General features: G+C 50.5%; 3 protein-coding genes across 6 annotated transcripts in view; 2 read left to right on the top strand and 1 right to left on the bottom strand.

Moving 5' to 3' along the window:
- TSPEAR (thrombospondin type laminin G domain and EAR repeats) overlaps nucleotides 1-22,333 on the top strand; it is a 190,841-nt gene that overhangs the window by 8,863 nt on the left and 159,645 nt on the right. Inside the window, exon 2 of one of the 2 annotated variants that reach the window (XM_012501851.2) lies at nucleotides 13,219-13,280. The exons of the other annotated variant lie outside the window; for it this stretch is intronic. The gene's annotated coding sequence lies outside the window, so the exon portion shown is untranslated. The remainder of the gene's footprint in view (nucleotides 1-13,218; nucleotides 13,281-22,333) is intronic. 2 annotated transcript variants of the gene reach the window in all.
- Nucleotides 5,695-6,562, bottom strand: LOC101176172 (keratin-associated protein 10-12). Its single transcript, XM_004092335.3, has one exon. It carries the CDS (start codon nucleotides 6,551-6,553, stop codon nucleotides 5,789-5,791), a length of 765 nt encoding a protein of 254 aa, XP_004092383.2. The 5' UTR covers nucleotides 6,554-6,562; the 3' UTR covers nucleotides 5,695-5,788.
- On the top strand, nucleotides 21,596-22,236 carry LOC100586454 (keratin-associated protein 12-1). 3 transcript variants are annotated; one of them, XM_004092334.1, is made up of 2 exons: nucleotides 21,596-21,811; nucleotides 21,872-22,236. In XM_004092334.1, the coding sequence occupies exons 1-2, from the start codon at nucleotides 21,630-21,632 to the stop codon at nucleotides 21,978-21,980; spliced, it is 291 nt and encodes a 96-aa protein (XP_004092382.1). In that variant the 5' UTR covers nucleotides 21,596-21,629; the 3' UTR covers nucleotides 21,981-22,236. The 3 variants fall into 3 exon arrangements, with proteins under 3 accessions (XP_004092382.1, XP_012357331.1, XP_030662143.1); XM_012501877.1 differs by having other exon boundaries at nucleotides 21,630-21,721; nucleotides 21,776-21,980; XM_030806283.1 differs by having other exon boundaries at nucleotides 21,630-21,980.

The following is a 22,333-nucleotide window of genomic DNA, read 5'->3' as shown; positions in this document are numbered from 1 at the left end:
AGCTTTTATTTCCCTATGTGCTCGGCGTTGTCTCAACAGGAGGCTTCTCAGTCTTCCTCTTTCCGTGCTGGTGTTTGGAGCGGGTTCTTGGGAGCCCTCATCAGGGATGGTTTATTTTCCCCGGAGAGGCCACTGCCTCATAAAAGCCCCGGCTGCGTTGGGTCTGGGCTGGCAGGTCCTGATTGAGCCTGGTTGGTGGGTAGGGAGGATCACGCTCCGGGATCTGAATCTTTGGGTGCCGGGCTCTCATCTTGGGGGACCCAAGGACGGGGTGACTTGGACTCTGAGCTCACGGAATGGCTCATGTGTGAGCCCCACTCTGGGGCCTGTAGCCCCCTTCCGTTTGTGTTTGTCGCCAGGTCTCTGCAGGTGAAGGGAGGGTGGTTATTCCAGGCCCAGCTCTGCCCGTGACTGCGGCCCACGGTTCCTGCCTCAGGCTGCACCCCAGATGTCTGTGTGCTGCCCAGGGCAGCAGCAGCCCACGCGTTTTTTCTGCCAACTGATACACGTGGGCTCCAGGTCGTGGGGTTGTGTTTGTGGGCAGGGGACCAGGTGGGCTGGCAACTGGCGGAGCAGTGGCCGCCACACGGAGGGTGTGAGTCCCTTCCAGCCATACCTGCTCACAGTGCCTGTGGTGCTGGCACAGCAGGGTCTCAGCCAGGTGTGTGTGGCCGCACTGCACGTCACAAGCTGGGGGCTCTGGAGGCCCCGTGGGCTTGGCTTTAGCCTCTGCTGCCCGCCAAGGAGGTGGTTGGCGCTGCTTCTGCATCTTCTTCTGCGGCCCTCGTGCGTGAGCACAGACCCTCATGCCCAGTGCACCTTTCCTGGGGGCCGAGCCGAGGCGTCCATCCACGGGCCCTTGGACAACCCCTGGGCTGCTCGTTGGTGGTCAGGAGACAGTGGCTGATGCTCTGCCAGAAATGAAAGTAGTGGTGTCCACTCTCAAGGAGGCAGCGGGCACGCACACCTGCACTCAGGCTGCCCCGGCCCTGGGCTGGCAGGATAGAGGCAGCTGCCTGTGGGCAGGCAGGGGGCGAGGAGACCGCACTGTGGCAGGCCGCAGGTGCCTGTGGGGCACACGGGGGCAGCTGGAACACCACGACCACTGCAGGATGGGAGCCCAAGGCAGGGACGCCCTGCAAGGAGGCAAGGCTGTCAGGTCCTTGAAGACCGAGAGCACCTTCGTCTGCCAGGGATTGAAGGGGCCAGACCTGACCCATTAGAAGGCTGGGGCTCTATTTCACGATTACTATTTCATTATCACTATCATCTCAATGACATTTTAAACAAGAACACCCTGAAATTGTGCAAGTTACGTTGATCATACAATGCTTCACATACATTTGCAGAGTTTCTCATGGCTGCTATAATAAATCATCACTAACTTGATGGTTTAAAAAACAGAAATGTATTCTGTTATTCTGGAGGCCAGATGCCTGGGAGCAGTGTTACTGAGCAGAAAGCGAGGAGTCTGCGGAACTGTGCTCCCCTCCAGAGGCTCGGGGAGGCCCCTTTGTTCCCCTTGAGCTTTTGCTCTGTGGGGTGGATGGGGGCCTCTGCTCGCATTGCTTCAGTCTTCACCCCTGTGCTCACATGGACGCCGCCTCTCCTGGGTGAAGTTTCCCTGCCTCCCTCTCATAGGAACGTGTGTGATGGCACTTAGGGTCTCTCCGGCTAAGCCAGGATCATCTCATATCTCAGGGCTCTGAACTTGGCTCAGAGACAGAAGACAGAGAACGTGGACCTCGCAGAAGGAAAACAGGGCAGGAGATGCTGGAGGCTGGAAGGACAGGGCAGGGAGGGTAGGGAGAGACTTGTTGAAAGACACGGAATTGCAGCTGGTCAGGGGGGACACGTTCTAGTGTTCTATAGCAGGGGGTCCCAACCCTGGTACCGGGGACCACTACGGCCGTGGCCTGTTAGGAATTGAGCTGCGCAGCCAGAGGGGAGTGGCAGGTGAGTGAGCTTTACCGCCTGAGCTCCGCCTCCTGCCAGATCAGTGGCAGCACTGGATTCTCAGAGGAGCACGCACCCTGCTGTGAACTGCACATGCCAGGGGTCAACGTTGCTCCTTGTGAGAATCTAATGCCTGATGATCTGCCCCTGTCTCCCATCACCCCCAGACGGGACCATCTAGTTGCAGGAAAACAAGCTCAGGGCTGCCACTGATTTGACATGATGGTGAGTTTTATGATTATTTCATTATAAATTACAATGTAATAATGGAAATAAAGTGCACAGTAAATGTAATGCGCTTGAATCATCCCCAAACCATCCCGCTCCCCAGTCTGTGGAAAAGTTGTCTTCCACAAAACTGGTCCCTGGTGCCATAAAGGTTGGGGACCGCTGTTCTAGATAGCACTGTAGGATGACTGTAAATCAGCAAGAATATATCATTTCACGATGCTGGAAGGAAGGTATCGAATGTTCCCCGCAGAGAGAAACAGTCCGTGTTTGAGATGATGGGAGCTCTGGGCACCCCGGCCCGACCGCTCCGCGCTGTCCCTGTGGAAGCATCACTGGGGACTCCATGGATATGTACAATAATCACATGTCGGTTTAAAAAATGTTTAAGGATCTTAATCAGCAATCTAATCAATCTGCAAAGTGCTTTTTCTCACTCCAAGGGCAGATTCACAGGTTCCAGGGATGAGGGTAGGGACATCGTCTGGGGGAGTGTCATTTCGCCGCCACACCTTCTTTCCCGGGGTTCTGTTGGTTTCTGCCTGTGTCCACCTCTCACCTCTGGCTTGGCTTGCATGACCTTGGAATATCACCCTGTGGGCTGCGGTTTCCTTTTCTGCGAGATGGGGTCATGGCCCACTCACCCCCCAAGGCCACGTGAGGATTATGTGGTTCCAAACAGGTCACGAAGGCTTCCTGAAGGTCAGCCACTGTTTTTATTGGCCACGAGGCAGTATCAAGCTTAACAGTGACACCTGAATTTCCTCTCAAGCCTGGAAAGCCTGGGATGCATTTAGGTGGAAGGTTTCCCTGCTGCAGGTGGGTTTAACCAGACACTGCTGAGGGGCTGAGGCTTCAGGGCCCTCAGGAGTTCTTTAACCGTGAAGTTCCCACTGCCCGGCCCCAAGGCAGATTCAAACCACTGACTTCATGGATATCGTGAAGTTCTAACAAAATAGAAGGTCTTATGCGGCACCCCTGGGGCTTCCAGGCCCCGCTCCCTGTGTGCTGTTTGGTTGGCAAGTGGGGCTCCGGGAAGTCTCTGCTCCCTCGGCGCTTCTCGTGTGCACTGGCCTCCTCTCTCCGGTCCTTCAACGCTGAGGGACTGCAGGGATGGGCTGAGGGACTGCACAGGCGGTGGCGGCAGAGGAGGGGCCCCAGCAAGGACAGAGGAACGGCTCTCCCTGCCAGGCACACGCGACACCCAGCACGACTCCGGCCTTTGTGCTGCGAGCCCTTTTCTTCCTGCTCTCTAGCCTTCTTGGTGGTGGAACCCTGGACTGGAAGGCAGAGTGTCTCCTGAAGTCACCAAGTTCTTCCTATCTTTCTCCAAAATCAGCATCTTCTCTTGGACAAAGAATATGCTTTCTTCCAAAAAAAAAATTCTGTAGAAGAATCTCTGTTGTCATGGGGCACTCTCAAAGCACGGGGCGGCGTCTCCTAGGATGCTCTTACCTGTGGACAGGACTGTTGGCAGCCCTGCTGGCCCAGAGCTGTTTAGCAAATCAGGGGCCAAAGTTACCCTAAGCTGAAGAAATGGTGGTGGGGAAAGGCAGGGCAGACCCCAAAGATATCTTCAGCTCAGTGAAGATGGCAGGGCCCAGGGCAGGGCGGGGAACGGGGTGGAGTCCAGCTTCCCCAGCCGGTCAGGGGAGAGGGCAATTTGGAGGAAGACGCTAGTTCAGCTTCAGATGTGCCCAGGAGCAGCTTCCCTTCAGTCTGGGGACACATCTGGAGGCCGCCGTAAGCGTGGCTGGGAGCCCAGGGGAGGCACCTGGTTGGAGGCCTGGAGTTTGGGGGCAGAGAGAGAACGCACATAGAGAAAAGTCAGAGGAATGAGCGCAGGAGCTGAGACAGACGCAGCCCAGAAGCCCAGGGAGACGGCGTTACAGGGCCAGGCACAGCAGGGGCTGGTCGGCAGAGTGAGGGACAGAGGGAGAGCGACCTCAGCACCGCAGTTCTTGGCCAGCTGCGGGAAGAGGGAAGAGAAGAACGGTGTGTTGGAGGAGCTGGGGGTGAGATGGGGTTGCCAGGAGCCACTTCCTCTGGGAGGTGCAAGGCAGCACTGAGTCAGAGGCTGCAGTCAGGAGGGAGGGGCCTTCGGCTGCATCGCTTTTCTTTCCCCTACCTTTTTTTTTTTTTTTTTTTTTGAGACGGTGTCTCCCTCTCACCCAGGCTGGAGTGCAGTGGCTCAATCATCGCTCACTGCAGCTTTGATCTCCCAGGCTCAAGTGATCCTCCCACCTCAGCCTCCTGAGTAGCTGGGACTACAGGTTCATGCCACCGTGCCCAGCTATGTATTTTTTATTTTAATTAATTAATTAATTAATTAATTTTTTGAGACAGGGTCTCACTCTGTCGCCCAGGCTGGAGTGCAGTGGTACAATCTCGGCTCACTGCAGCCTCCGCCTCCTGGCTCAGGTGATTCTTCTGCTTCAGCCTCCTGAGTAGCTGGTACCACAGGTGCGTGCCATGATGCCCTGCTAATTTTTGTATTTTTAGAGACAAGGTCTCACTATGTTGGCCAGGCTGGTCTCAAATTCCTGGGCTCAAGTGATCTTCTGCCTCAGTCTCCCAAAATGCTGGGACTGCAGGTCTGAGCCACATGCCTGGCCTTTTTATTTTTAATGGAGACAAGGTTTCACTCTGTTGCCCAGGCTGGAGCTTCATCTATTTTCTGTTAGAAAAGACTTCAAGATATTCATGATCTGGGCAGCAGGTTTCAGACACAGGAGTCACAGGGGCAGTAGAAGGAAGCTGAGCCGCTTCTGGAGCTGGAGAGGCGGGACAGCCTTGGGCAGCTGAGCCTGGGCGTTCCTCCCGGGACTCTGAATCTCCCTGTGAGGACTGAGGGGCTGGGCTGCAGGTGGAGCGAGCCATCCTCTCTGTCGGGAGCCAGGACTCTGCATCCAGCCCGCCCCCACTTGGCAGGGACTGGCGACTCCGCGGGGAAATGCGGGGTGGTGGGGGCGGCTGTGCCTGCAAGTGACCCTGCTGCCACCTCTGACACTCGCCCATCGGGGCCCTGGGAGACGGACTTGCCTGCTGGGCTGGGGTGGGGACGGCCTCTCCGTTGACCCTCCCTGGGACTGGTACATTCCTGCGGGGACGGCACCAGTGCCAGACTAATGTGTGCTGGGCCTGGAGAAGGGCTGAGGCTGGGCGCGAGGGCCCCAGGAGGCTGCACCTGTGTCCTGGCCTCCTGTCGGGCTCGTCAGCAATTCAACCAGAAATGACTCAAAGAAGAGGGCAAAGTGCAGCCGGGCTACGTGGAGGGCGTTTATTAGGACTTCCAAGCATGGTCCTAGAATGGCCAGAGGAGGCACAGCAGCTTCCAAGGAGGCGAGACCACAGGGGCCTGGAATGTGGGAAGTGGTCTGGAAGAGCGGGGGGCGTGGGTGGAGGCAGGGTCGTCTGGAGCTTAGCAGGAGCCCCCAGGGCTCAGGGGAAGAGAGGCTGTGCACACATCTCCAAGGAAGAGACAGACACCAGAGCAGCCCAGGGGCCGAGGGGCCAGCAGTGGGAGAGGTGGGGGACTCATAGTGCCCAGTGGCCCTGGGGGACGTGCCTGGCAGCAGCTGGACTTCTGGCCTGAGCAGAGGCCTCAGCAGGCCATGGGGGAACATGTGGGGCGGCAGAGGAAGGACCCACAGGAGGCCAGGCAGCCGAAGCTTGGCTGGCAGGAGGAGGTGGGGGCACAGCAGGAGGGGACGGGCACGCGGCAGGCAGGCCTGCACACGGGGCGGCAGAGGAGGGACACGGAGGACAAGGGTCTGCAGCAGGAGGTGGTGCAGCAAGTTGGCTGGCAGCTAGACTGCTGGCAGCACAGAGAGGAAGCCCCAGAGCAGACAGGCACACAGCAGATGGGCTTGCGGCAGACGGGCACACGGCAGGACTGTTGACACGGGGAGGAGGTGCAGCAAGCTGGCTGGCAGCTAGACTGCTGGCAGCATGAAGAAGCCCCACAGCAGACGGGCACACAGCACACAGGCTTGCAGCAGACAGTCTTGCAGCAGACAGGCACGCAGCAGGCCTGCTGGCAGGGGGAGGAGGTGCAGCAAGCCGGCTGGCAGCTAGACTGCTGGCAGCATGAGGGTGTGCAGGAGCTGGTGCAGCCTGATTGGCAGGGGCTGGGCTCACAGGCCGCCTGGCAGCAGGGGCTGGACACACAGCTCCCTGGGGTGCAGACCAGGGTCAGGCAGGGGGCCGGGGCGCAGCAGCTGGGGGCGCAGCAGGGGGGCTCACAGCAGCTCTCTGGGCAGTCATTCACCTGCCAGGAGTCGGAGCAAGAGTCACAGGAACCAGGAAGGCAGATGCAGCTGCCATAGCTCAGGTCGCTGGAGCAGATGGACGTGGTGGATGCGGCCATGCTGGGGGTTGAGCTGGGGGAGACGAGAGGGAGTGAGTGAGTGTCTGGGTGCTGGATGGGAAGGAGGGAGTGAGTGTCTGGGTGCTGGATGGGAAGGAGGGAATGAGCGTCTGGGTGCTGGATGGGAAGGAGGGAGTGAGTGGGTGCTGGATGGGAAGGAGGGAGTGAGCGTCTGGGTGCTGGATGGGAAGGAGGGAGGGAGTGAGCGTCTGGGTGCTGGATGGGAAGGAGGGAGGGAGTGAGTGTCTGGGTGCTAGGAGCTTATATATCTCTCAAGCATGTGTTTGTTGTCCCAGCACAAGGCCCCAGGCCTCTTTCCTTGTTGGTGTTTGGGGCGGTTTCTTGAGGATGCTCACCATGGACCGTGTAGCGTAGCTCAGCTCCCGAAGCTCCCCAGGTGGCAGAACTGAGCGGGACTGTGGGGACGTGGAGGGAGCCGGCCGATGGGCTGGAGCGCAGCCTCTGCATGGACCACAGAAGGTCAGCAGCCCCTGGCCGCCCCTCTGTGATTGTCTTTTGGGATTGCTTACTATTATTTCCTCCTAATTTCTTCACACTCAGTTGAGTCAAGGATGTTTTTCTTCTTGTTTTATATTCTCTTTATCTTGAATCCGTAGACCAATGAATGGCTTGGGAGCTGGATTTATTTTTATTTTTTTTCGGCAAACAGTCATGTGTTAGGTCTTGCTGTGTGTCAGGAAATATTCTGAGCAAGTTTGTAAATATGACCTCACTAACCCATACATCAACCTTGTAAAGTAGGGGCTGTTATTATTCCCACTCTACAGATGGAGAAACTGAGTCACAATTAAGAACTTGTGCAAAAGCCTGCGCCAGCAGGCAGAGGAGCCTGCACTGGAGGCCTGGCAGGCCCCTATTCCGTGTTCTTAGCCATCGACCTCTGCTGCCTCAGAGAGCAAGGGAGGTGGGAAATCAGCATGAGAAACCCAGACTGTGTGAGAGGAGCAGGGCGGAGCACAGTTTAGACATGGCCGTGTGGGATTGACGTGGAAGTATCTGATGGGTGCCCGGAGGGTTGGGCCTAGCTATGAAACAGGAGCTCCTTCCATCTAAAGAGAGAGGATTTGGGTTTATTTATGAGTGGGAATGTGAAAACCATTATTGTGAAGGGAAGCTCCGGTTCAGAGTTCAGAGGGGTTGTTCTAGGAGGTTGAAAGATTTCCTTATGGGAAGTGAATTGTTTTTAATTTTGAGAAGAAGACATTCTGCAGCCTTTGTGGTTGAGGACGCTAGAGCCCCAGGGCTAATCTGGCCTGGAGGATCCTGAGATGAAGGGAGAGCTGCTTGGCTCTGCCTGGAAAGTTGGAGGGCTTCAGGCCCACAGGCAGTGACCAGCAGGTGAGGGCTCGAGGTGTGTGGTGGATGGGCCCCTTGAAGTGAAAAGCCCTGGTGTGTGGTGTCTGCGGGTCTCTGTGTTGTAAATATTACCCTGTGATGAGACGAAGGCCCTGGTGTGTGGTGTGTACCCCTGTCCCGCTGTGGTGAGATGAGAGCCCCCGTGTGAAGTGTTAGCTGTCATCCATGGTGTAAATATTCGTATCCTGGCTGATTTCAAGCTATGAGCAGTTTAACAACCTGCTTGAGAAAATTCTGAATATTTAACAATCATTTCTCCTAAGCCGAATAAACTGACCCACCACAAGGGACCAGGAACTTGGAGGAAAAATTGGACTTGGGAAAAGGGTCTTGGGATCGGAGGTCATTGCAACCCTGAGGGAGCGTGAGCCAGGTTGGGGCATGGCCAGGGAGAGGCCCGAGGGAGGGAGGACCAGCTGGTGCCTCTGGCCTGGGTCGTGCATTCATTTCCTGCTTTGTGTCATGACCCGACCCCCCACCTCTCAGTAGAAGGTCTGAGAAGAGGTGCTTTGAGGACTGAGACCCAGGGGCCTGTTCTATGCAGATTCAGAGCCTGTGGTGCACTTGCCTGCCTGAGAGGCAGCACAGCGTCCAGTCCAGTGGGAGCAAAGGTGCAGGGGCAGGACCAGGAGAGTGTGAATGCCCCGAAGCCACAGGAGTCGGAGCGGGGTCGGGGGAGCCTGGATAGGCTCCGCACAGTGTGGAGGGCACTGTCTCTTGTTATTTTATTTGGATAATAAAGAGTGACCTCAGAAGGCCAGAGGATCTGGGGACATCTGGGTTAAACACCTCCGAGGTCAAGTGTCTGCATCAAGCAGCTCCATCCTCCAGCCTGTGGCAGAGGCCTGCAGGGTTGGGGCAAAGCACGACCCCCCTTGGGACAAGTCCAGGGGAGACCCTCCATGCTCTGTGTGAGCAGAAGGGATATTGAAGAGCTGGAAGATACGCCATTCCACCTGGAGTGTCCTTGGCAGGTTTATCTGACCTTCATGCTGCACCAGCTCACGGAAGCTCTGTGAGCGCCGCCTTCCTTCCACTTCCTCCACGAGCTACTCGAGCCACTTTTCTGAGACTCAACAAGGTCAACAACCTGCAGCCTTGTGTGCATTATTTTCATTATAGGCACTCAATAATTGTTGTTTATTATCACATGTACTTTATCAATACATGTACATATGTATAAAGTACACATGTACTTTATCAATACATGTGTGCCAAAACTGCATATTCTTCCATTTGACTGCCTTTAAAAATGTTTTATTGTGATAACATATATAACAAAATAGCCAACTATTTTTATCTTTTAAACATTGTGGTAAAATATACATAGCATAAAATTTACCATTTTAACCATTTTTAAGCGAACAATTCTGTGGGTTAAGTACATTCACAGTGCTGTGCAATCACCACCACCATTCACCTCCAGGACTGTTTCTTCTTCCCGAACTGAAACTCTGTCCCCAGTAAACATTCACTCCCCATTTCCTTCTCCCCACTGTCACTGGTCACTTCTATTCTACTTTCTGTTTCTGTGAAGTTGCCTGTTCTAGATATTTCATGTAAGAGGAATCAAACAATATTTTTGTGTGTGTGACTGACTTATTTCACTTGGCACAATGTTTCCAATGTTTATCTGTGTTGCAGTATGTGTCAGGACTTCTTTCATTTTTATGGATAAATAATATTCCTTCATATGGATATACCACGTTTCTTTTCATGTGGAAATCTAGTTTTCCCAGCACCATTTGGGTAAGAGATGATTCCTTCTCCATTGAATGGTCTTGGCATTCTTGTTGAAAATCGGTTGACCATGAATGAATAGCTTTATTTCTGGACTCTTAGATTCTATTGCTTTTTGTGTCTGTCCTTATGTTAGTACCACACTGTTTTGATTACTGTAGCTTTGCAGTAGGTTTTAAAATTGGGAAGTGTGAATCCATTCATCCATTCATCTGTTGGTAGATACTTGGGTTATTCATACCTTTTGGCTATTATGAATAATGCTGCAAAGAATGTTGACATACAAGGATCTATTTGAGTCTCTCTCTTTTTTATTTACTTATTTTTAATTCTTTTGGGTACTCCTTATTTCCTGAGTCATGTGGTAATTCTATGTTTAACTTTTGAGGAACCACCAAAATGTTTCCGTGGTGGTTGCACTATTCTACATTCCCACTGGTAATGAATGAGGGTTCCAGTTTCTCCACATCTTTGCCAACACTTGTTATTTTCCTTTAAAAAAAAATTACAGCCATCCTGGTAGGTGTGAAGTAGCATCTCATTGTGGTTTTGATTTCCATTTTCCTAATGAGTAATACTGTTGAGCATCTTTTCATGTACTTATTGGCCATTTGCATACCTTCACTGGAGAAATGTCTACTCAATCCTTTGCCTATTTTTTAGTTGGGTTGTCTTTTTTTTGTTGAGTCACAGTCAGATGTATGATTTGCAAATATTTTCTTTCATTCTGTGGATTGTCTTTTCACTTTCTTGACAGTGTTCTCTGATTCAAAAAAGTTTTAAATTTTGATGAAGTCTAATTTATTTTTTCTTTTGTTGCTGGTGCTTCTTGTGTAATATCTAAGAACCTAGTGTCAAATCCAAGCTCATAAAGCATTTTTCCCATCTTTTCTTCTAAGATTTTCATGGTTCCAGCTACCATATTTAGGGCATTGGTCCATTTAGAATTAATTTTTATATATGATATTAGGTAAGGGCCCAAATTCATTCTCTGCCATCTGGAAATCTAGTTTTCCTAACACCATTTGTTGAAGAGATTATTCTTTTCTTATTGAATTATCTTGACACTCTTGTTGAAAATCAGTTGGCCATAAAAGTATGAGTTTATTTCTGAACTTTGAGTTCTGTTCTATTGGTCCATATGTCTATTGTTAGGCCAGTACCACATGTTTTGATTACTGTAGCTTTGTAGTACATTTTGAAATTAGGAAGTGTGAATCCTCCAGCTTTGTCCCTCTTTTTCAAGATTGTTTTGGCTATTCTGAGCTCCTATAATCCATATGTGCTTGAAGATCAGCTTTTTCATTTCTGGAAAAAAAAAAGACTTGGAATTTTGATAAGGACTGCATTGAATCTGTAGATTTCTTTGGGTAGTACTGCCATTTTAACAACATTAAGTCTTCTAATCCATGAACATGGATGTCTTTCCATTTATTTACGTCTTCTTTAATTCTTTCAGCAATGTTTTATAGTTATCATTGTACAAGTCTCTTACCTCCTTGGTTACATTTGTTACTAGGTGTTTTATTCTTTTGGATGCCATTGAAATGGAATTGTTTTTCTTAATTTCCTTATCAGATTGTTCATTGCTGGTGTGTAGAAACATGCATGATTTTTGTATGTTGATCTTGTACCCTGAAACTTTGGTGAATTCTTTAATAAAGCTCTAGTAGTTTTCTTGTGGATTCTTTGGGATTTTCTATAGACGTGATCATGTCACCTGTGAATAGAAATAATTTTACTTCTTCCTTTCCAATTTTAATGACTTGTATTTATTTATTTTTCTTGTTTAATAGCTCTGGCTAGAACTTCCAGTACAGTGTTGAATATTGGTGGTGAAAAGGGACATCCTGTCTTGTTCCTAATCTTAGGGGGAAAACTTTCAGTCTTTCACTGTCAAGTATAATGCAAGCTGTGGGTTTTTCATACATGCTGTTTAGCAAGTTGAGGAAATTCCCTTCTATTTCTAGTTTTCCGAGTGTTTTAAAATCATGAAATGGTGTTGGACTTTGTCAAAGCCTTTTCTTTGTTAATTGAGATCATGTGGGTTTTTTCACTTCATTCTCTTTGTGTGGTGTACTACATTTATTATTTTTAATCTGGAACTATCTGCATTCCTGGGATAAATCCAGCTTGGTCATGGTATATAATCCTTTTAATATGCTGTTGGAATCACTTTGCCAGTATTTTGTTGAGAATTTTTGCATCTGTATTTACAAGTCACGTCCATCTGTGATTTTCTTTTCTTTTGATGTCTTATGTGGGTTTGGTATCAGCATAATGTTGGCTTCATAGAGTGAGTTAGAAAGTGATCCTTCTATTTTTTTCTTTCACAACTTGAGGAGGTTTTTGTTAAATTTTAAAAAACTGTTTGGTGATATTCACCAGTAAAGCTGTTGTTGGGTGGAGTGTACTATACGTATCTTTTGTGAGTAACTGGTTTATAGTGGGTTCAGTTCTCTATTTCCTATTGACCTTCTGACTAGATGTTCTGTTCCTTATTGAAAATGAAATATTAAAGTCTCCAGCTATTGTAGAACTGTCTATTTCTCACTTGAATTCTGTCAGTGTTTGCTTCATATATCTGGGGACTCTATGTATGGTGCATATATGTTTCTAATTCTCATATCTTTGATGAGTGGAATCTTTTATCAATAGATAATGTCCTCATGCATTTTTGCAATTGGCACAATATGGATGAATAGGTCCTTGATGTTCTGTCTCTCAGTTCTTAGGGTCTTAGTGTACGGATGGGGACATAAGGATTCTTGAAAGAATAAGCTTATTAAAGAGAAAGTCAGCTGTAAGTAATGGCCGAGACATCATATGGTGTTAACAGTTATACGTTAGAGACATAGGGGTGAGTGCCATCTTTGCTATCAGCTCTGTTCCCTGGCCTAATGATGCACATGCTAATTCCGTAATCTCTTAAAGCTTGGAGAGAGAGAGGGACTCAAAGCAACAAGATTGTAAAATCATGTTCTTAGGAGACATTTCCGATGCTACCTAGGTAAGGGGGTGAGCCGGGGAGAGAGAGAGAAGTGGGGAGAGAGGAGAGAAGGGGAGAGGAGGCGAAGGGAGATGAAGGAAAGGGAGGGGAGGAGGACAAACTGATAGGTGTCTGGATTCTCCATCCCACTTTAAATTAGAGAAGCTGTGTTTTAATCTGTTTTACAGACTTGACATCTAGGTCAGATTCAGTTTGAAAACATATTTCCACTACTTTAAAATATTTTGAAAAGAGCCTGGCATGGTGGTGCATACCTGTAGTCCCAGCTACTTGAGAGGCTGAGGTGGAAGGATCACCTGAGCCCAGAAGCTTGATGCTAGACTGGCAATATGGCAAGACCACCCCTTCTCTATAAACAAACAGACAAACAAAAATGTAGAAAAGCAAATGACCACACGCCCAGAGGATAAAATACATGCTACTTAGTCTTAGAAAAACACATATGCTTACTTAATAGTTTTATGGTTAATAATTTGCTGTCATGTTTATTGCTTATCTTAAGAACCGTTTATCTTCTGCTTAACCTGTTTATTTAGAGCATGCTCATCTTTGAAAGCGTGGGCTGAATGCTGACCTCCTGGACATCATGAGTGTCGTTCTGTGAGTCTGTAGCATTCGGTGCTGCTGATGAGATGTCTGATGCTAATCTGATTTTTATTGCTTGCGGGTGACTTGTTCATTTGTTTGTTTGTTTGATTTTTCTGGAAGCCCATGGGAACCACTTGTTATCTTTGATGTTATATAATTTCAACAGGACATATCTAGGATTTGTCCGTTCATTTTTCTTGGCATCACTTGGTTCTTTTCAGCCTGAAGACTGTGTCTTTAGCCTTGGGAAATGTTCCTCTTTAGGGGTTTATTTGTGCGTCCTCTCATCATTCTCACCGTCCCACTTTTTGGGACTCCCACACATCAGGGATTACATTCACTAGATCAGTCATTTATGGTATTTTTTCATCAGTTCTTTTTTTATCTCTTTGATGTTTTGTTCCAAATCAGATTTCTCAACCTCATGGTGATGGTTAATACTGAGTGTCAACTTGATTGGATTGAAGGATGCAAAGTACTGATCCTGGGTGTGTCTGTGGGGGTGTTGCCAAAGGAGATTCACATTTGAGTCAGTGGCTGGGGAAGGCAGACCCACCCTTAATCTAGGTAGGCACCATCTAATCAGCTGCCAGCGAATATAAAGCAGACAGAAAAAACGTGAAAAGGCGAGACTGGCCCAGCCTCCCAGCCTACATCTTTCTGCTGTGCTGGATGCTCCCTGCCCTTGAACGTTGGACTCCAAGTTCTTCAATTTTGGCACTTGGACTGGATCTCTTTGCTCCTCAGCTTGCAGATGGCCTATTGTGGGACCTCGTGATCATGTTAGTTAATACTTAGTAAACCCATATATATATATATACATACATATATACACACTATTAGTTCTGTCCCTCTAAGGGAACCCTAATACACTCACCTTCAAGCCTCTCTGTTTAATTTTAAATATCAATGAGATGTTTAATATCTGTGACATTTTAGGGATCATTATTTTAATTGTTCATTTTCAAAGCATCTTATCCTTGTTTGATAGATGTGACATCTTCCTGAATGTCTGAGTGTATTTAGGAAATTTTTTTTTTTTTTTTGAGATGGAGTCTCGCTGTATCGCCCAGGCTGGAGTGCGGTGGTGCCATCTCTGCTCACTGCAAGCTCCGCCTCCCAGGTTCACGCCATTGTCCTGTCTCAGCCTCCTGAGTAGCTGGGACTACAGGCACCTGCCACCACGCCTGGCTAAATTTTTTGTATTTTTAGTAGAGACGGGGTTTCACCGTGTTAGCCAGGATGGTCTCAATCTCCTGACCTCGTGATCTGCCAGCCTCGGCCTCCCAAAGTGCTGGGATTACAGGCGTGAGCCACCGTGCCCGGCCGTATTTAGGATTTTTTTAAGTTCCTTAAACCATTGGTTTCCTCTGGGTGCAGCAATATGTTAGTTTATCTTGGTCTTGCTTTTCGTGCCGCTGGCTTCCCTCCTGGCTGGGGTGAGGGTGGTCCCGGGCTGCCCGGTCTCCTCTCCTGCTGTGTGTGGTCTGTTTTCTGCTGGAGGAGCCCCCACCTGAGTGGGGAGGTTGGCCTGGTGCTCTATGCTAGGGGCGCAGGTCCATCCGTCGCCAGCCTCACTTTGGAGTAAAGGCAATGGGAGCCCGAGGCCAGCATGCGAGAACTGTGCCTGGTGCCCCTCGGGGTCTTTGGAGGTCCTGGCCAGGGGGTGCCGTGCTCACACCTTCAGTCCCCCTCTCCACTGCAGCCCTCCCCACTCTCCTTCCGCTGGGCTTGCTGGGAAGCAGAGCCGTGTGGGGCTCCCAGGCAGGTGGGTCCCACCTCTGCCCTGGCCGGCAGTCCACACACACCCCTCTCTTTCTTTTTCATTCTTTTTTTCTTTGAGACAGAGTCTGGCTCTCTTGCCCAGGCTGGAGTCCAGCGGCACGATCTCAGCTCACTGCAAGCTCCATCTCCCGGGTTCACGCCATTCTCCTGCCTCAGCCTCCCGAGTAGCTGGGACTACAGACGCTTGCCACCACATCCGGCTAATTTTTTGTATCTTTAGTAGAGACAGAGTTTCACCGTGTTAGCCAGGATGGTCTCGATCTCCTGACCTCGTGATCTGCCCTCCTTGGCCTCCCAAAGTGCTGGGATTACAGGCGTGAGCCACCGCGCCCGGCCCTCTCTTTCCTTTTCATTGCTGGAGTCCCTCATCCTTGATAAACTCACTTGCCCTCCCCTGTGGTGGTCTTGGGAAGGTGGAGATGGGAATGGTGAGCTGGGTCTGCCATCCTGCCCTTGGGAGGCCATGATATTTGAGTGTTGGCTTCCTCATGACTGTCCTGCTGCTTCTGGGACATTTGGCTGACCTGTGATCCACCGTTATTCTCCTTGAATGCTGGGTACCCCAATTCTCTGAGTGTACCCCACTTCCCTCTGATCATAGCCCAGTTCTCCAAAGCAAGGATCCCATGTGTGGCTTCTATTTTTTATGAAAACATTTACTATTTTCATCTTCTGAACTACTTTTTAAAAACTATCTTTGTTTTCATTTTGTTATGAAAAACGGAAACATACAGAAAAGTTGCAAAAATTAAACAGTGGGCATCCACGCGCCTGGCCCTGGATCTGCACCTGGCACGGCACTCACTCTGCTTGATCAGATACTCACCCCCGAGCTGGCCTCTGTCAGTGCATCTTATTTCACAGGCACTGCAGGGGAAGGCACAGCAACCACACACTTCACTCACACACTGCAGCAACGTGCCGTTAACTCGAGTTCAGCATTTATTTTGCATGTGAAATGATTCAAATCTCAAGGGTATAATTTGACGAAGTTTGCCAATCCGTCAACACAGCTCACCCAGGCCCCCTCGAGGCCCAGGGGTGAGGGTGGTCCCGGCTTCCCTCCTGGCTGGGAGAGGACCCCCATCAGGACCCTGGATTTACCATCCTCTCCAGAACTATTCTGCATTCCCCAGTCAATTTCACCCAATCCCCCAGAGATGGCCAATGTTGAGAATTTTTTAAAGCATGAATTGGTTCTCCTTGTTTTAGAACTCATTTAGATGAAGTCATACAGCAAGTCTTCCGGTGCCGGCCTCTCCCATGCCGCACGGTGTTTCTGCGATGCATTCCTGTTGCTGTGTGCGTAAGCAATGCCGCCCTCAGTGCTGCTGTGGATTCCGCTGTACCGCTGTGTCAGGCTGTGTTTATCCAACCACCGGCTGATGGGCACATGGGCCGTTCGGTTTTGTCTGCTATGATACAGTGGGAGAAGTGTGCCTGCCATTCAGAGCCCTCAGCACCCAGAAGCTGAGTAATCGCCAGGCGCCAAGTGTGTCACTGGGAGCCCTGGCTTTCAGGGGACTCTTCCTCCTGTTGGGCTGACATCTACCTCCCTGTCACACTGGCTCAGTGGCCCCAATCCAGCCTCTGGGGAAACGCGCTGGGGGAAAGCCCTTCTGATACCCGAAGGCAGCCGCCAGGTATTCCCCAGGCTCAGCTTCCTCCTTCCCGCAGCCCTTTGTCCTGTGGCTTGGTTTCCAGGCTCCAGAAGAGCACTGGGTGAGAGATCCTCATCTGAAACTACTGGGAAGGAGACACCCGCTTTGGACTCAGCAGCTTCAGCCACAGCTTTTCCCGGAGCGGCTTCCTGACATTCCAGGGTCAAGCTCCACCTCCGAGCAGTGACCAAGGGCAGAACCCCGTGCTGGCATTGTCTTGGTCAGGAAGGCAAAGGACAATGAGAAACAGCTTCAGGGAAGTTTTTAAAAAGACCCAGTATTGAGGAGCAGAGACTTATTTTTGATAGGGAGTTAAGCCTTCCTGCACAAGAACGTTCAGGGCAAATTCCAGCCACGGTGGGAGGTGGATCCATCACTGGGGACTGAGAAGTGCAGGGGGATTCTGATAATAGGACAAAGGGAAAGGCTTTTGCTGAAAAATAGCAGAGAGTTGATTATCAGGATAATCCATCAGCAGCAGGCCGCTGTGGCAGGCCACAGGTCTGCAGGCCAGGGAAGGGGCAGGAGGGCTGGCAGCACCTGGAGGACCGGCAGAAGGCGGCCACACACAGGCCCGACCTGAGCACGCAGCAGGCCGGCTGGCAGGAGGGGGACGCCTCACACCGGGGCCGGCACAGCAGAGCTGCCTGGTTGGGGGGCAGGGCGGGGGTGGCCAGGTGGCAGCAGGAGGTCCCACAGCCCTGGGTGGGCAGCAGGTGGTGGGGACACAGCATGGAACCAGGGCAGGCCACGGGCGTCCAGGCAGCAAGCCCCCTGGCATCTTCCTCCTGGGTGGGTTTTCCTCCTCTGCCCTCTCCTGTTGATCTTTCTGGGTTTTCTTGTTGAGGTTACTCAGTTCAGGAACCTCTGAGCTGGGGGCTCCCATGACTCAGCAGAGCATGTGTTTCCTGGAAACAGAGCCGAGGGGAGCTGGTGAAGGGCTGTCAGTGAGGCCCGGGGTCCGCCTCATGGATGTTCAAGGTCCCCCCATCGTAAATGCCGTCTGGAGCTCACACAAGCACAGTCACGCTCACTGCACCAGGGGCCCCGTTTCGACTGAGAAGCTCAGTCATCATCAGGGTCTTCCCAAGTAATGAGAGCCAAGCTACTGGGCTCCATATTGTGGAATAATAATGACGATGATTGGGGTAACAGTAATGCACAGAGGTCTAGCACTGTGCCAGGCTGTGATTGGCAGCTTACAGGGTTATCTCATTCATCTTTGCCAGCATTCGGGGTGGCCGATACCCCATTTTACAGATGTGCAATTTGTAAGTCGTAGAGGGTTTGCACAATGGGTGCGTGTCCGCGCCACTGCAGAGACGCAGGGATCTGGACTGCTTAGTTTCACTCTGGAATCCATGGTCGTTACCACTGTGCCAAATTATACTGGGGCTTGAGGGTCCAATAAGTGATTCATCCTGAAGTCCTGAACCAGCTGGGACAGAGAAGATGGATGAAAACATCAGCCACGTTGGCCTCTGCAGAGCATGGCTCAGGCGTGTGACCACAGTGGGCTTCCTGACACCACACCTCAGAAGTGCCCACTTCACACGAGTAGCACTAGTGGCCACAGGCCACCTCCTCTGCAGATGGAGCCCAGAAGGACCCATCACGGAGTGGGGCGTGAGCTACTCATATCTGGTTCCTCTCCCACAGTGTGGGTCTGATCAGTCTCACCCCTGCAGAGGCAGCTTGGGGGAAAGTGAGGGGCTGGCGTGAAATTCCAGGATGCCCCTGCACTTGGGAAGCAGCGGGCAGGAGTGTGGATGGCGCACTCCTCCTCACACCCCAGCTCTGTTCTCTTCATGGGTTGGCCACAGCGCATTATTCTACGGTGGTGTCACACGGTAGGGGGATGAGCCATCTCTCAGGGCAGAGCTACTCCCTCCACCCCAGGCAGCTCCCAGGGGCACGCTCTGCTCCTGTGTGGATCCTCCTGTGCCTGCTGGTGGTGGATACAGGTGATTCCTGCCAAGAAGCCTTCGGACAAGTCAGACACCACATTAATGAAAGCCCCTCCAAGGCTGAAGACCAAGTGGGGTCTCAGAGCTGTGGACAGAACTTAGAAGTCTACGGACCCAGAGCCGATCTGTGGCCATGTGGTGGGAGTGACCTTAAGGCCTAGGGACAAGCCAGGTGAGGCCACAAGTTCAGCCCTGTCAGGCAACTCCTTTCACTGCTATAGTTCAGAATCACACTTAAAAACCAAGAGAATTGGGGCAGCCACCATGATCACATGTTCCTATGTGACCTAGTCATCAAGTAATCCATTTTAAAGATTAGTTGTCTTACGAGTCGACTACAGAAGAACGAGGATGCATCTTTGATATTGACCTGTTCCTTTACCTTCCCCCATCCCCCCACTCCTTCCTGCAGCTCAGGGCCCACCTGGCCTCGTCCTAGTCAACCTAAAGCACATCTGTCCACGTTGCCTGCAGTGCACAACTGCAGGGGAGGATTTCTCCCAGCTTTTGCTCTTCTGAACAGGTCTTCCCTTCAATCTCAGTTTCTGGGGTTTTTTGAGACCCTTCTTGCTCGGTCACCCAGGCTGAAGTATGATGGTGCAGTCATAGCTCACTGCAGCTTTGAATTCCTGGGCTCAAGCTATCCTCCTGCCTCATCCTCCTGAATAGCTGGGACTGCAGGTGCGCACCACCACACCTAGCTAATTTTTAAATTTTCTGTAGAGATGTGCTCTTGCTTGTTGCCCAGGCTGGTCTACAACTCCTGGGCTCAAGTGATCCTCTTGCCTCGGTGTTCAAAGTCCTGGGATTAGAGGTGTGAACCACAGTGCCCGGCCCAGCCTCAATCTCAGTTTTGAAGTGCGTTCTTCATAGATGTAGACTTCTGGATTGCCAGTTTTTTTGCTCAGCATTTTAAAGATGTGTCTCCATTGTTTCTCACGAGAAGCCAGGGTGTTTTTCTTATCCTTGTTCCTTTGTATGTAAAGTGTCTTCCTGTCACTGCTCTTGAGATTTTGTCTTCATTTTTGGTTTTCATCACTTCATGATGTGCCTGGATGTGGTTTTCTTCCTATTTATCCTACTGGGGGTTTTCTGAGATTCCTGGATTTGGATGTTGTTGATTTTTGAAGTCAAATTTGGTGTATTTAAAATTTTTAACTACTGTACTTTTCAGTTCTAGGATTCCCATTTTAAAAAATAGTTTCAATTACTCTACTGAGATTCCCTATTTATCCATTCATGAAGACAATGTTTTCCTTTAATTATTTGAACAGTTTTCTTGGATTTTTTGGAACATGTTTATAATAGCTGCTTGCAGTCATCATTTGCCATGTCCAATATCTAGACCATCTCAGGTTTATTTTTTTAACAGTGAATTAAATTTACCTATATCTTTTAATATCTGATGATTTGTTTTTTGAGACAGGGTCTTGCTCTGTCACCCTGGCTGGAGTGCAGTGGTGTGATCGTAACTCACGGCATCCTCAACCTCCCAGGCTCAATAGACCCTCCTGTCTCAACCTACCAGGTAGCTGGGACCACAAGCATGCACCACCATGTCTGGCTAATTTTTAACCATTTTTTTTGTAGAGACAGAGTCTCACTATGTTGCCCAGGCTGGTCTCAAACTCCTAGCCTCAAGCAATCTTCCCATCTTGGCCTCCCAAAGTGCTGGGATTACAGGCATAAACAATCATACCTGGCCAATATCTGATGATTTTGATTGTGTATGAGGTATTATAATAATGCATTTACAGACTCTGAGCTGTATCATGTTTCTGATTTTTGTTCTAGTCGTCAGTTACTGGAGAATGACCTTAATCTTTGGTGCAGTTTTTGTTTAATGCTTTGCTAGGATGGATCTCTGGGAAGCATCTACAACTTGGAACACTCTCTATCTTGGTGGGACTCACATTCCAAACTGTCTTCCCTAAAAATCTTATTCTGAATTGGTTTAGGCTTTGTTCGGGCTGGTCTAGGTGGGTCTCACTGTAGTCTGTGGTCCTTACTCATTTGGTGCCGGGGTGTAGGGAGTCTTGGCTGGATGTCCATGTGGGGGCTGGAGGGGGGCTTCACTCTCAATCCTCTAGCAGCTTCTCTCTGGTGAGCCTGTGGTGGCCTTGCCCGGGGAATGCACAGCCCTGCCCCATTCCACAGATTCACAGTCAACTCCCACACTGCGGTGCGTGCTCTCCACATGGATCCTTCTTTCTGCTTCTCTGCTCCTCGGACTCCAGGGCTTCAACTGCATGGGCACTGGCCCCTTCCTCCTCAGCAGAGTTGGGCCACTGTATTTTGCTCAGACTCCAGCTGGTGACACTGCATTTTGGAAGCCTGCCCCAGCAGAGAGCTGGGAAATGGGAGTTTATCTCCTAAGTTTCTTCTCTCTCAGGAAGCACAGTCTGCACTGCTGGTTGACGGCTGCCTGAAAACGAGCATCTCCTAAATCTCAACTGTATAGTTGATAGAGTAGCCAGCTTTGCATCACCCACTCCAGCAGGTTTCCCAGTATGATGACATTGTCTATATTCAGTTCTGGTCTCTTCCCCGCAGTTTCTGGTTGATGAACAGAAGTTGTGGTTCGAGGAGGTCTTTTGGGTACCACTCATGTCTGCTCCAGTGTAGAACTAACGAAGGGAGAAAGATGTCAGGCAGTGGAGCTAAAACTGCCTGTGCATCACCCGATAAATTTGGGCAGTTTCCAAATGTAACAAGAGCTTGAAGCAGGTGCAATTAGTCATGAAACAAAGGGCCAAATAAAAAACATGAGCATCTACAACAGAAAACTGAGTTCCAGGAAACAGCCTTGAGGAAGAAAAACAAGGAAGACAACGGGTGCACGCTTCTGTGCTGTGGAGACGCCTGGGTCCAGGTATAAAAGCTGCCCAGGGAAGCTGTCCCCAGACATCACTGCCCTCTGCCTCGACCTTATCCAGCCACACGCCACCATGTGCCACACCAGCTGCTCCTCAGGCTGCCAGCCAGCCTGCTGCGTGCCCAGCCCCTGCCAGGCATCCTGTTACGTCCCTGTAGGCTGCCAGTCCTCTGTGTGCGTGCCTGTGAGCTTCAAGCCAGCTGTGTGCGTGCCCGTGAGATGCCAGTCCTCTGTGTGTGTGCCTGTGAGCTGCAGGCCCATTGTGCGCGTGGCCCCCTCCTGCCAGTCCTCCGTGTTCGTGCCTGTGAACTGCAGGCCTGTCGTGTATGCGGCTCCCTCCTGCCAGTCCTCTGGGTGCTGCCAGCCTTCCTGCACCAGTGTCCTCTGCAGACCCATCTCCTGCAGCACCCCTTCCTGCTGCTGAGCATGAATCTCCAGACCCGCTGCTCCCAGTGCAGATGAGGCCACACCTGTACACTCCCTGGATGAGTCCTCAGTTGGTCTTCTGCACATGGCGCAGGTGGAAAGCATGCTCAGTGAACCCTCTGAATTCTGGATCGAGAATATGATAGAATGATCTGGAGCCCTTGCTGACCTTGCCCATCCCCCCAGGGAAGTCTGGGGTCCCAGAGTCATTCTCTGACCCCATGAGAGCCAAATAAACCAGCTTTCCCCATGCAGCTCTGCGTTTCTGGTCTTTCTTTTTTATTTCCATACTCCCCGCTATCTATTCTGCTGATTACATAGAATTTGCTGCTAAACCCTCTTCAGTGATCC

This window comes from Nomascus leucogenys, chromosome 25 (assembly GCF_006542625.1).
Source record: "Nomascus leucogenys isolate Asia chromosome 25, Asia_NLE_v1, whole genome shotgun sequence".
Taxonomy (NCBI): Eukaryota; Metazoa; Chordata; class Mammalia; order Primates; family Hylobatidae; genus Nomascus; species Nomascus leucogenys.
Note: the sequence above shows the minus strand (reverse complement) of the source record. Positions and strands in the feature narration are given on the sequence as shown.

Excerpts from the sequence above, each read along its gene's own strand:
- LOC101176172 (XM_004092335.3), bottom strand. The coding sequence starts at position 6,553 with ATGGCCGCATCCACCACGTCCATCTGCTCCAGCGACCTGAGCTATGGC.
- LOC100586454 (XM_030806283.1), top strand. The coding sequence starts at position 21,630 with ATGTGCCACACCAGCTGCTCCTCAGGCTGCCAGCCAGCCTGCTGCGTG.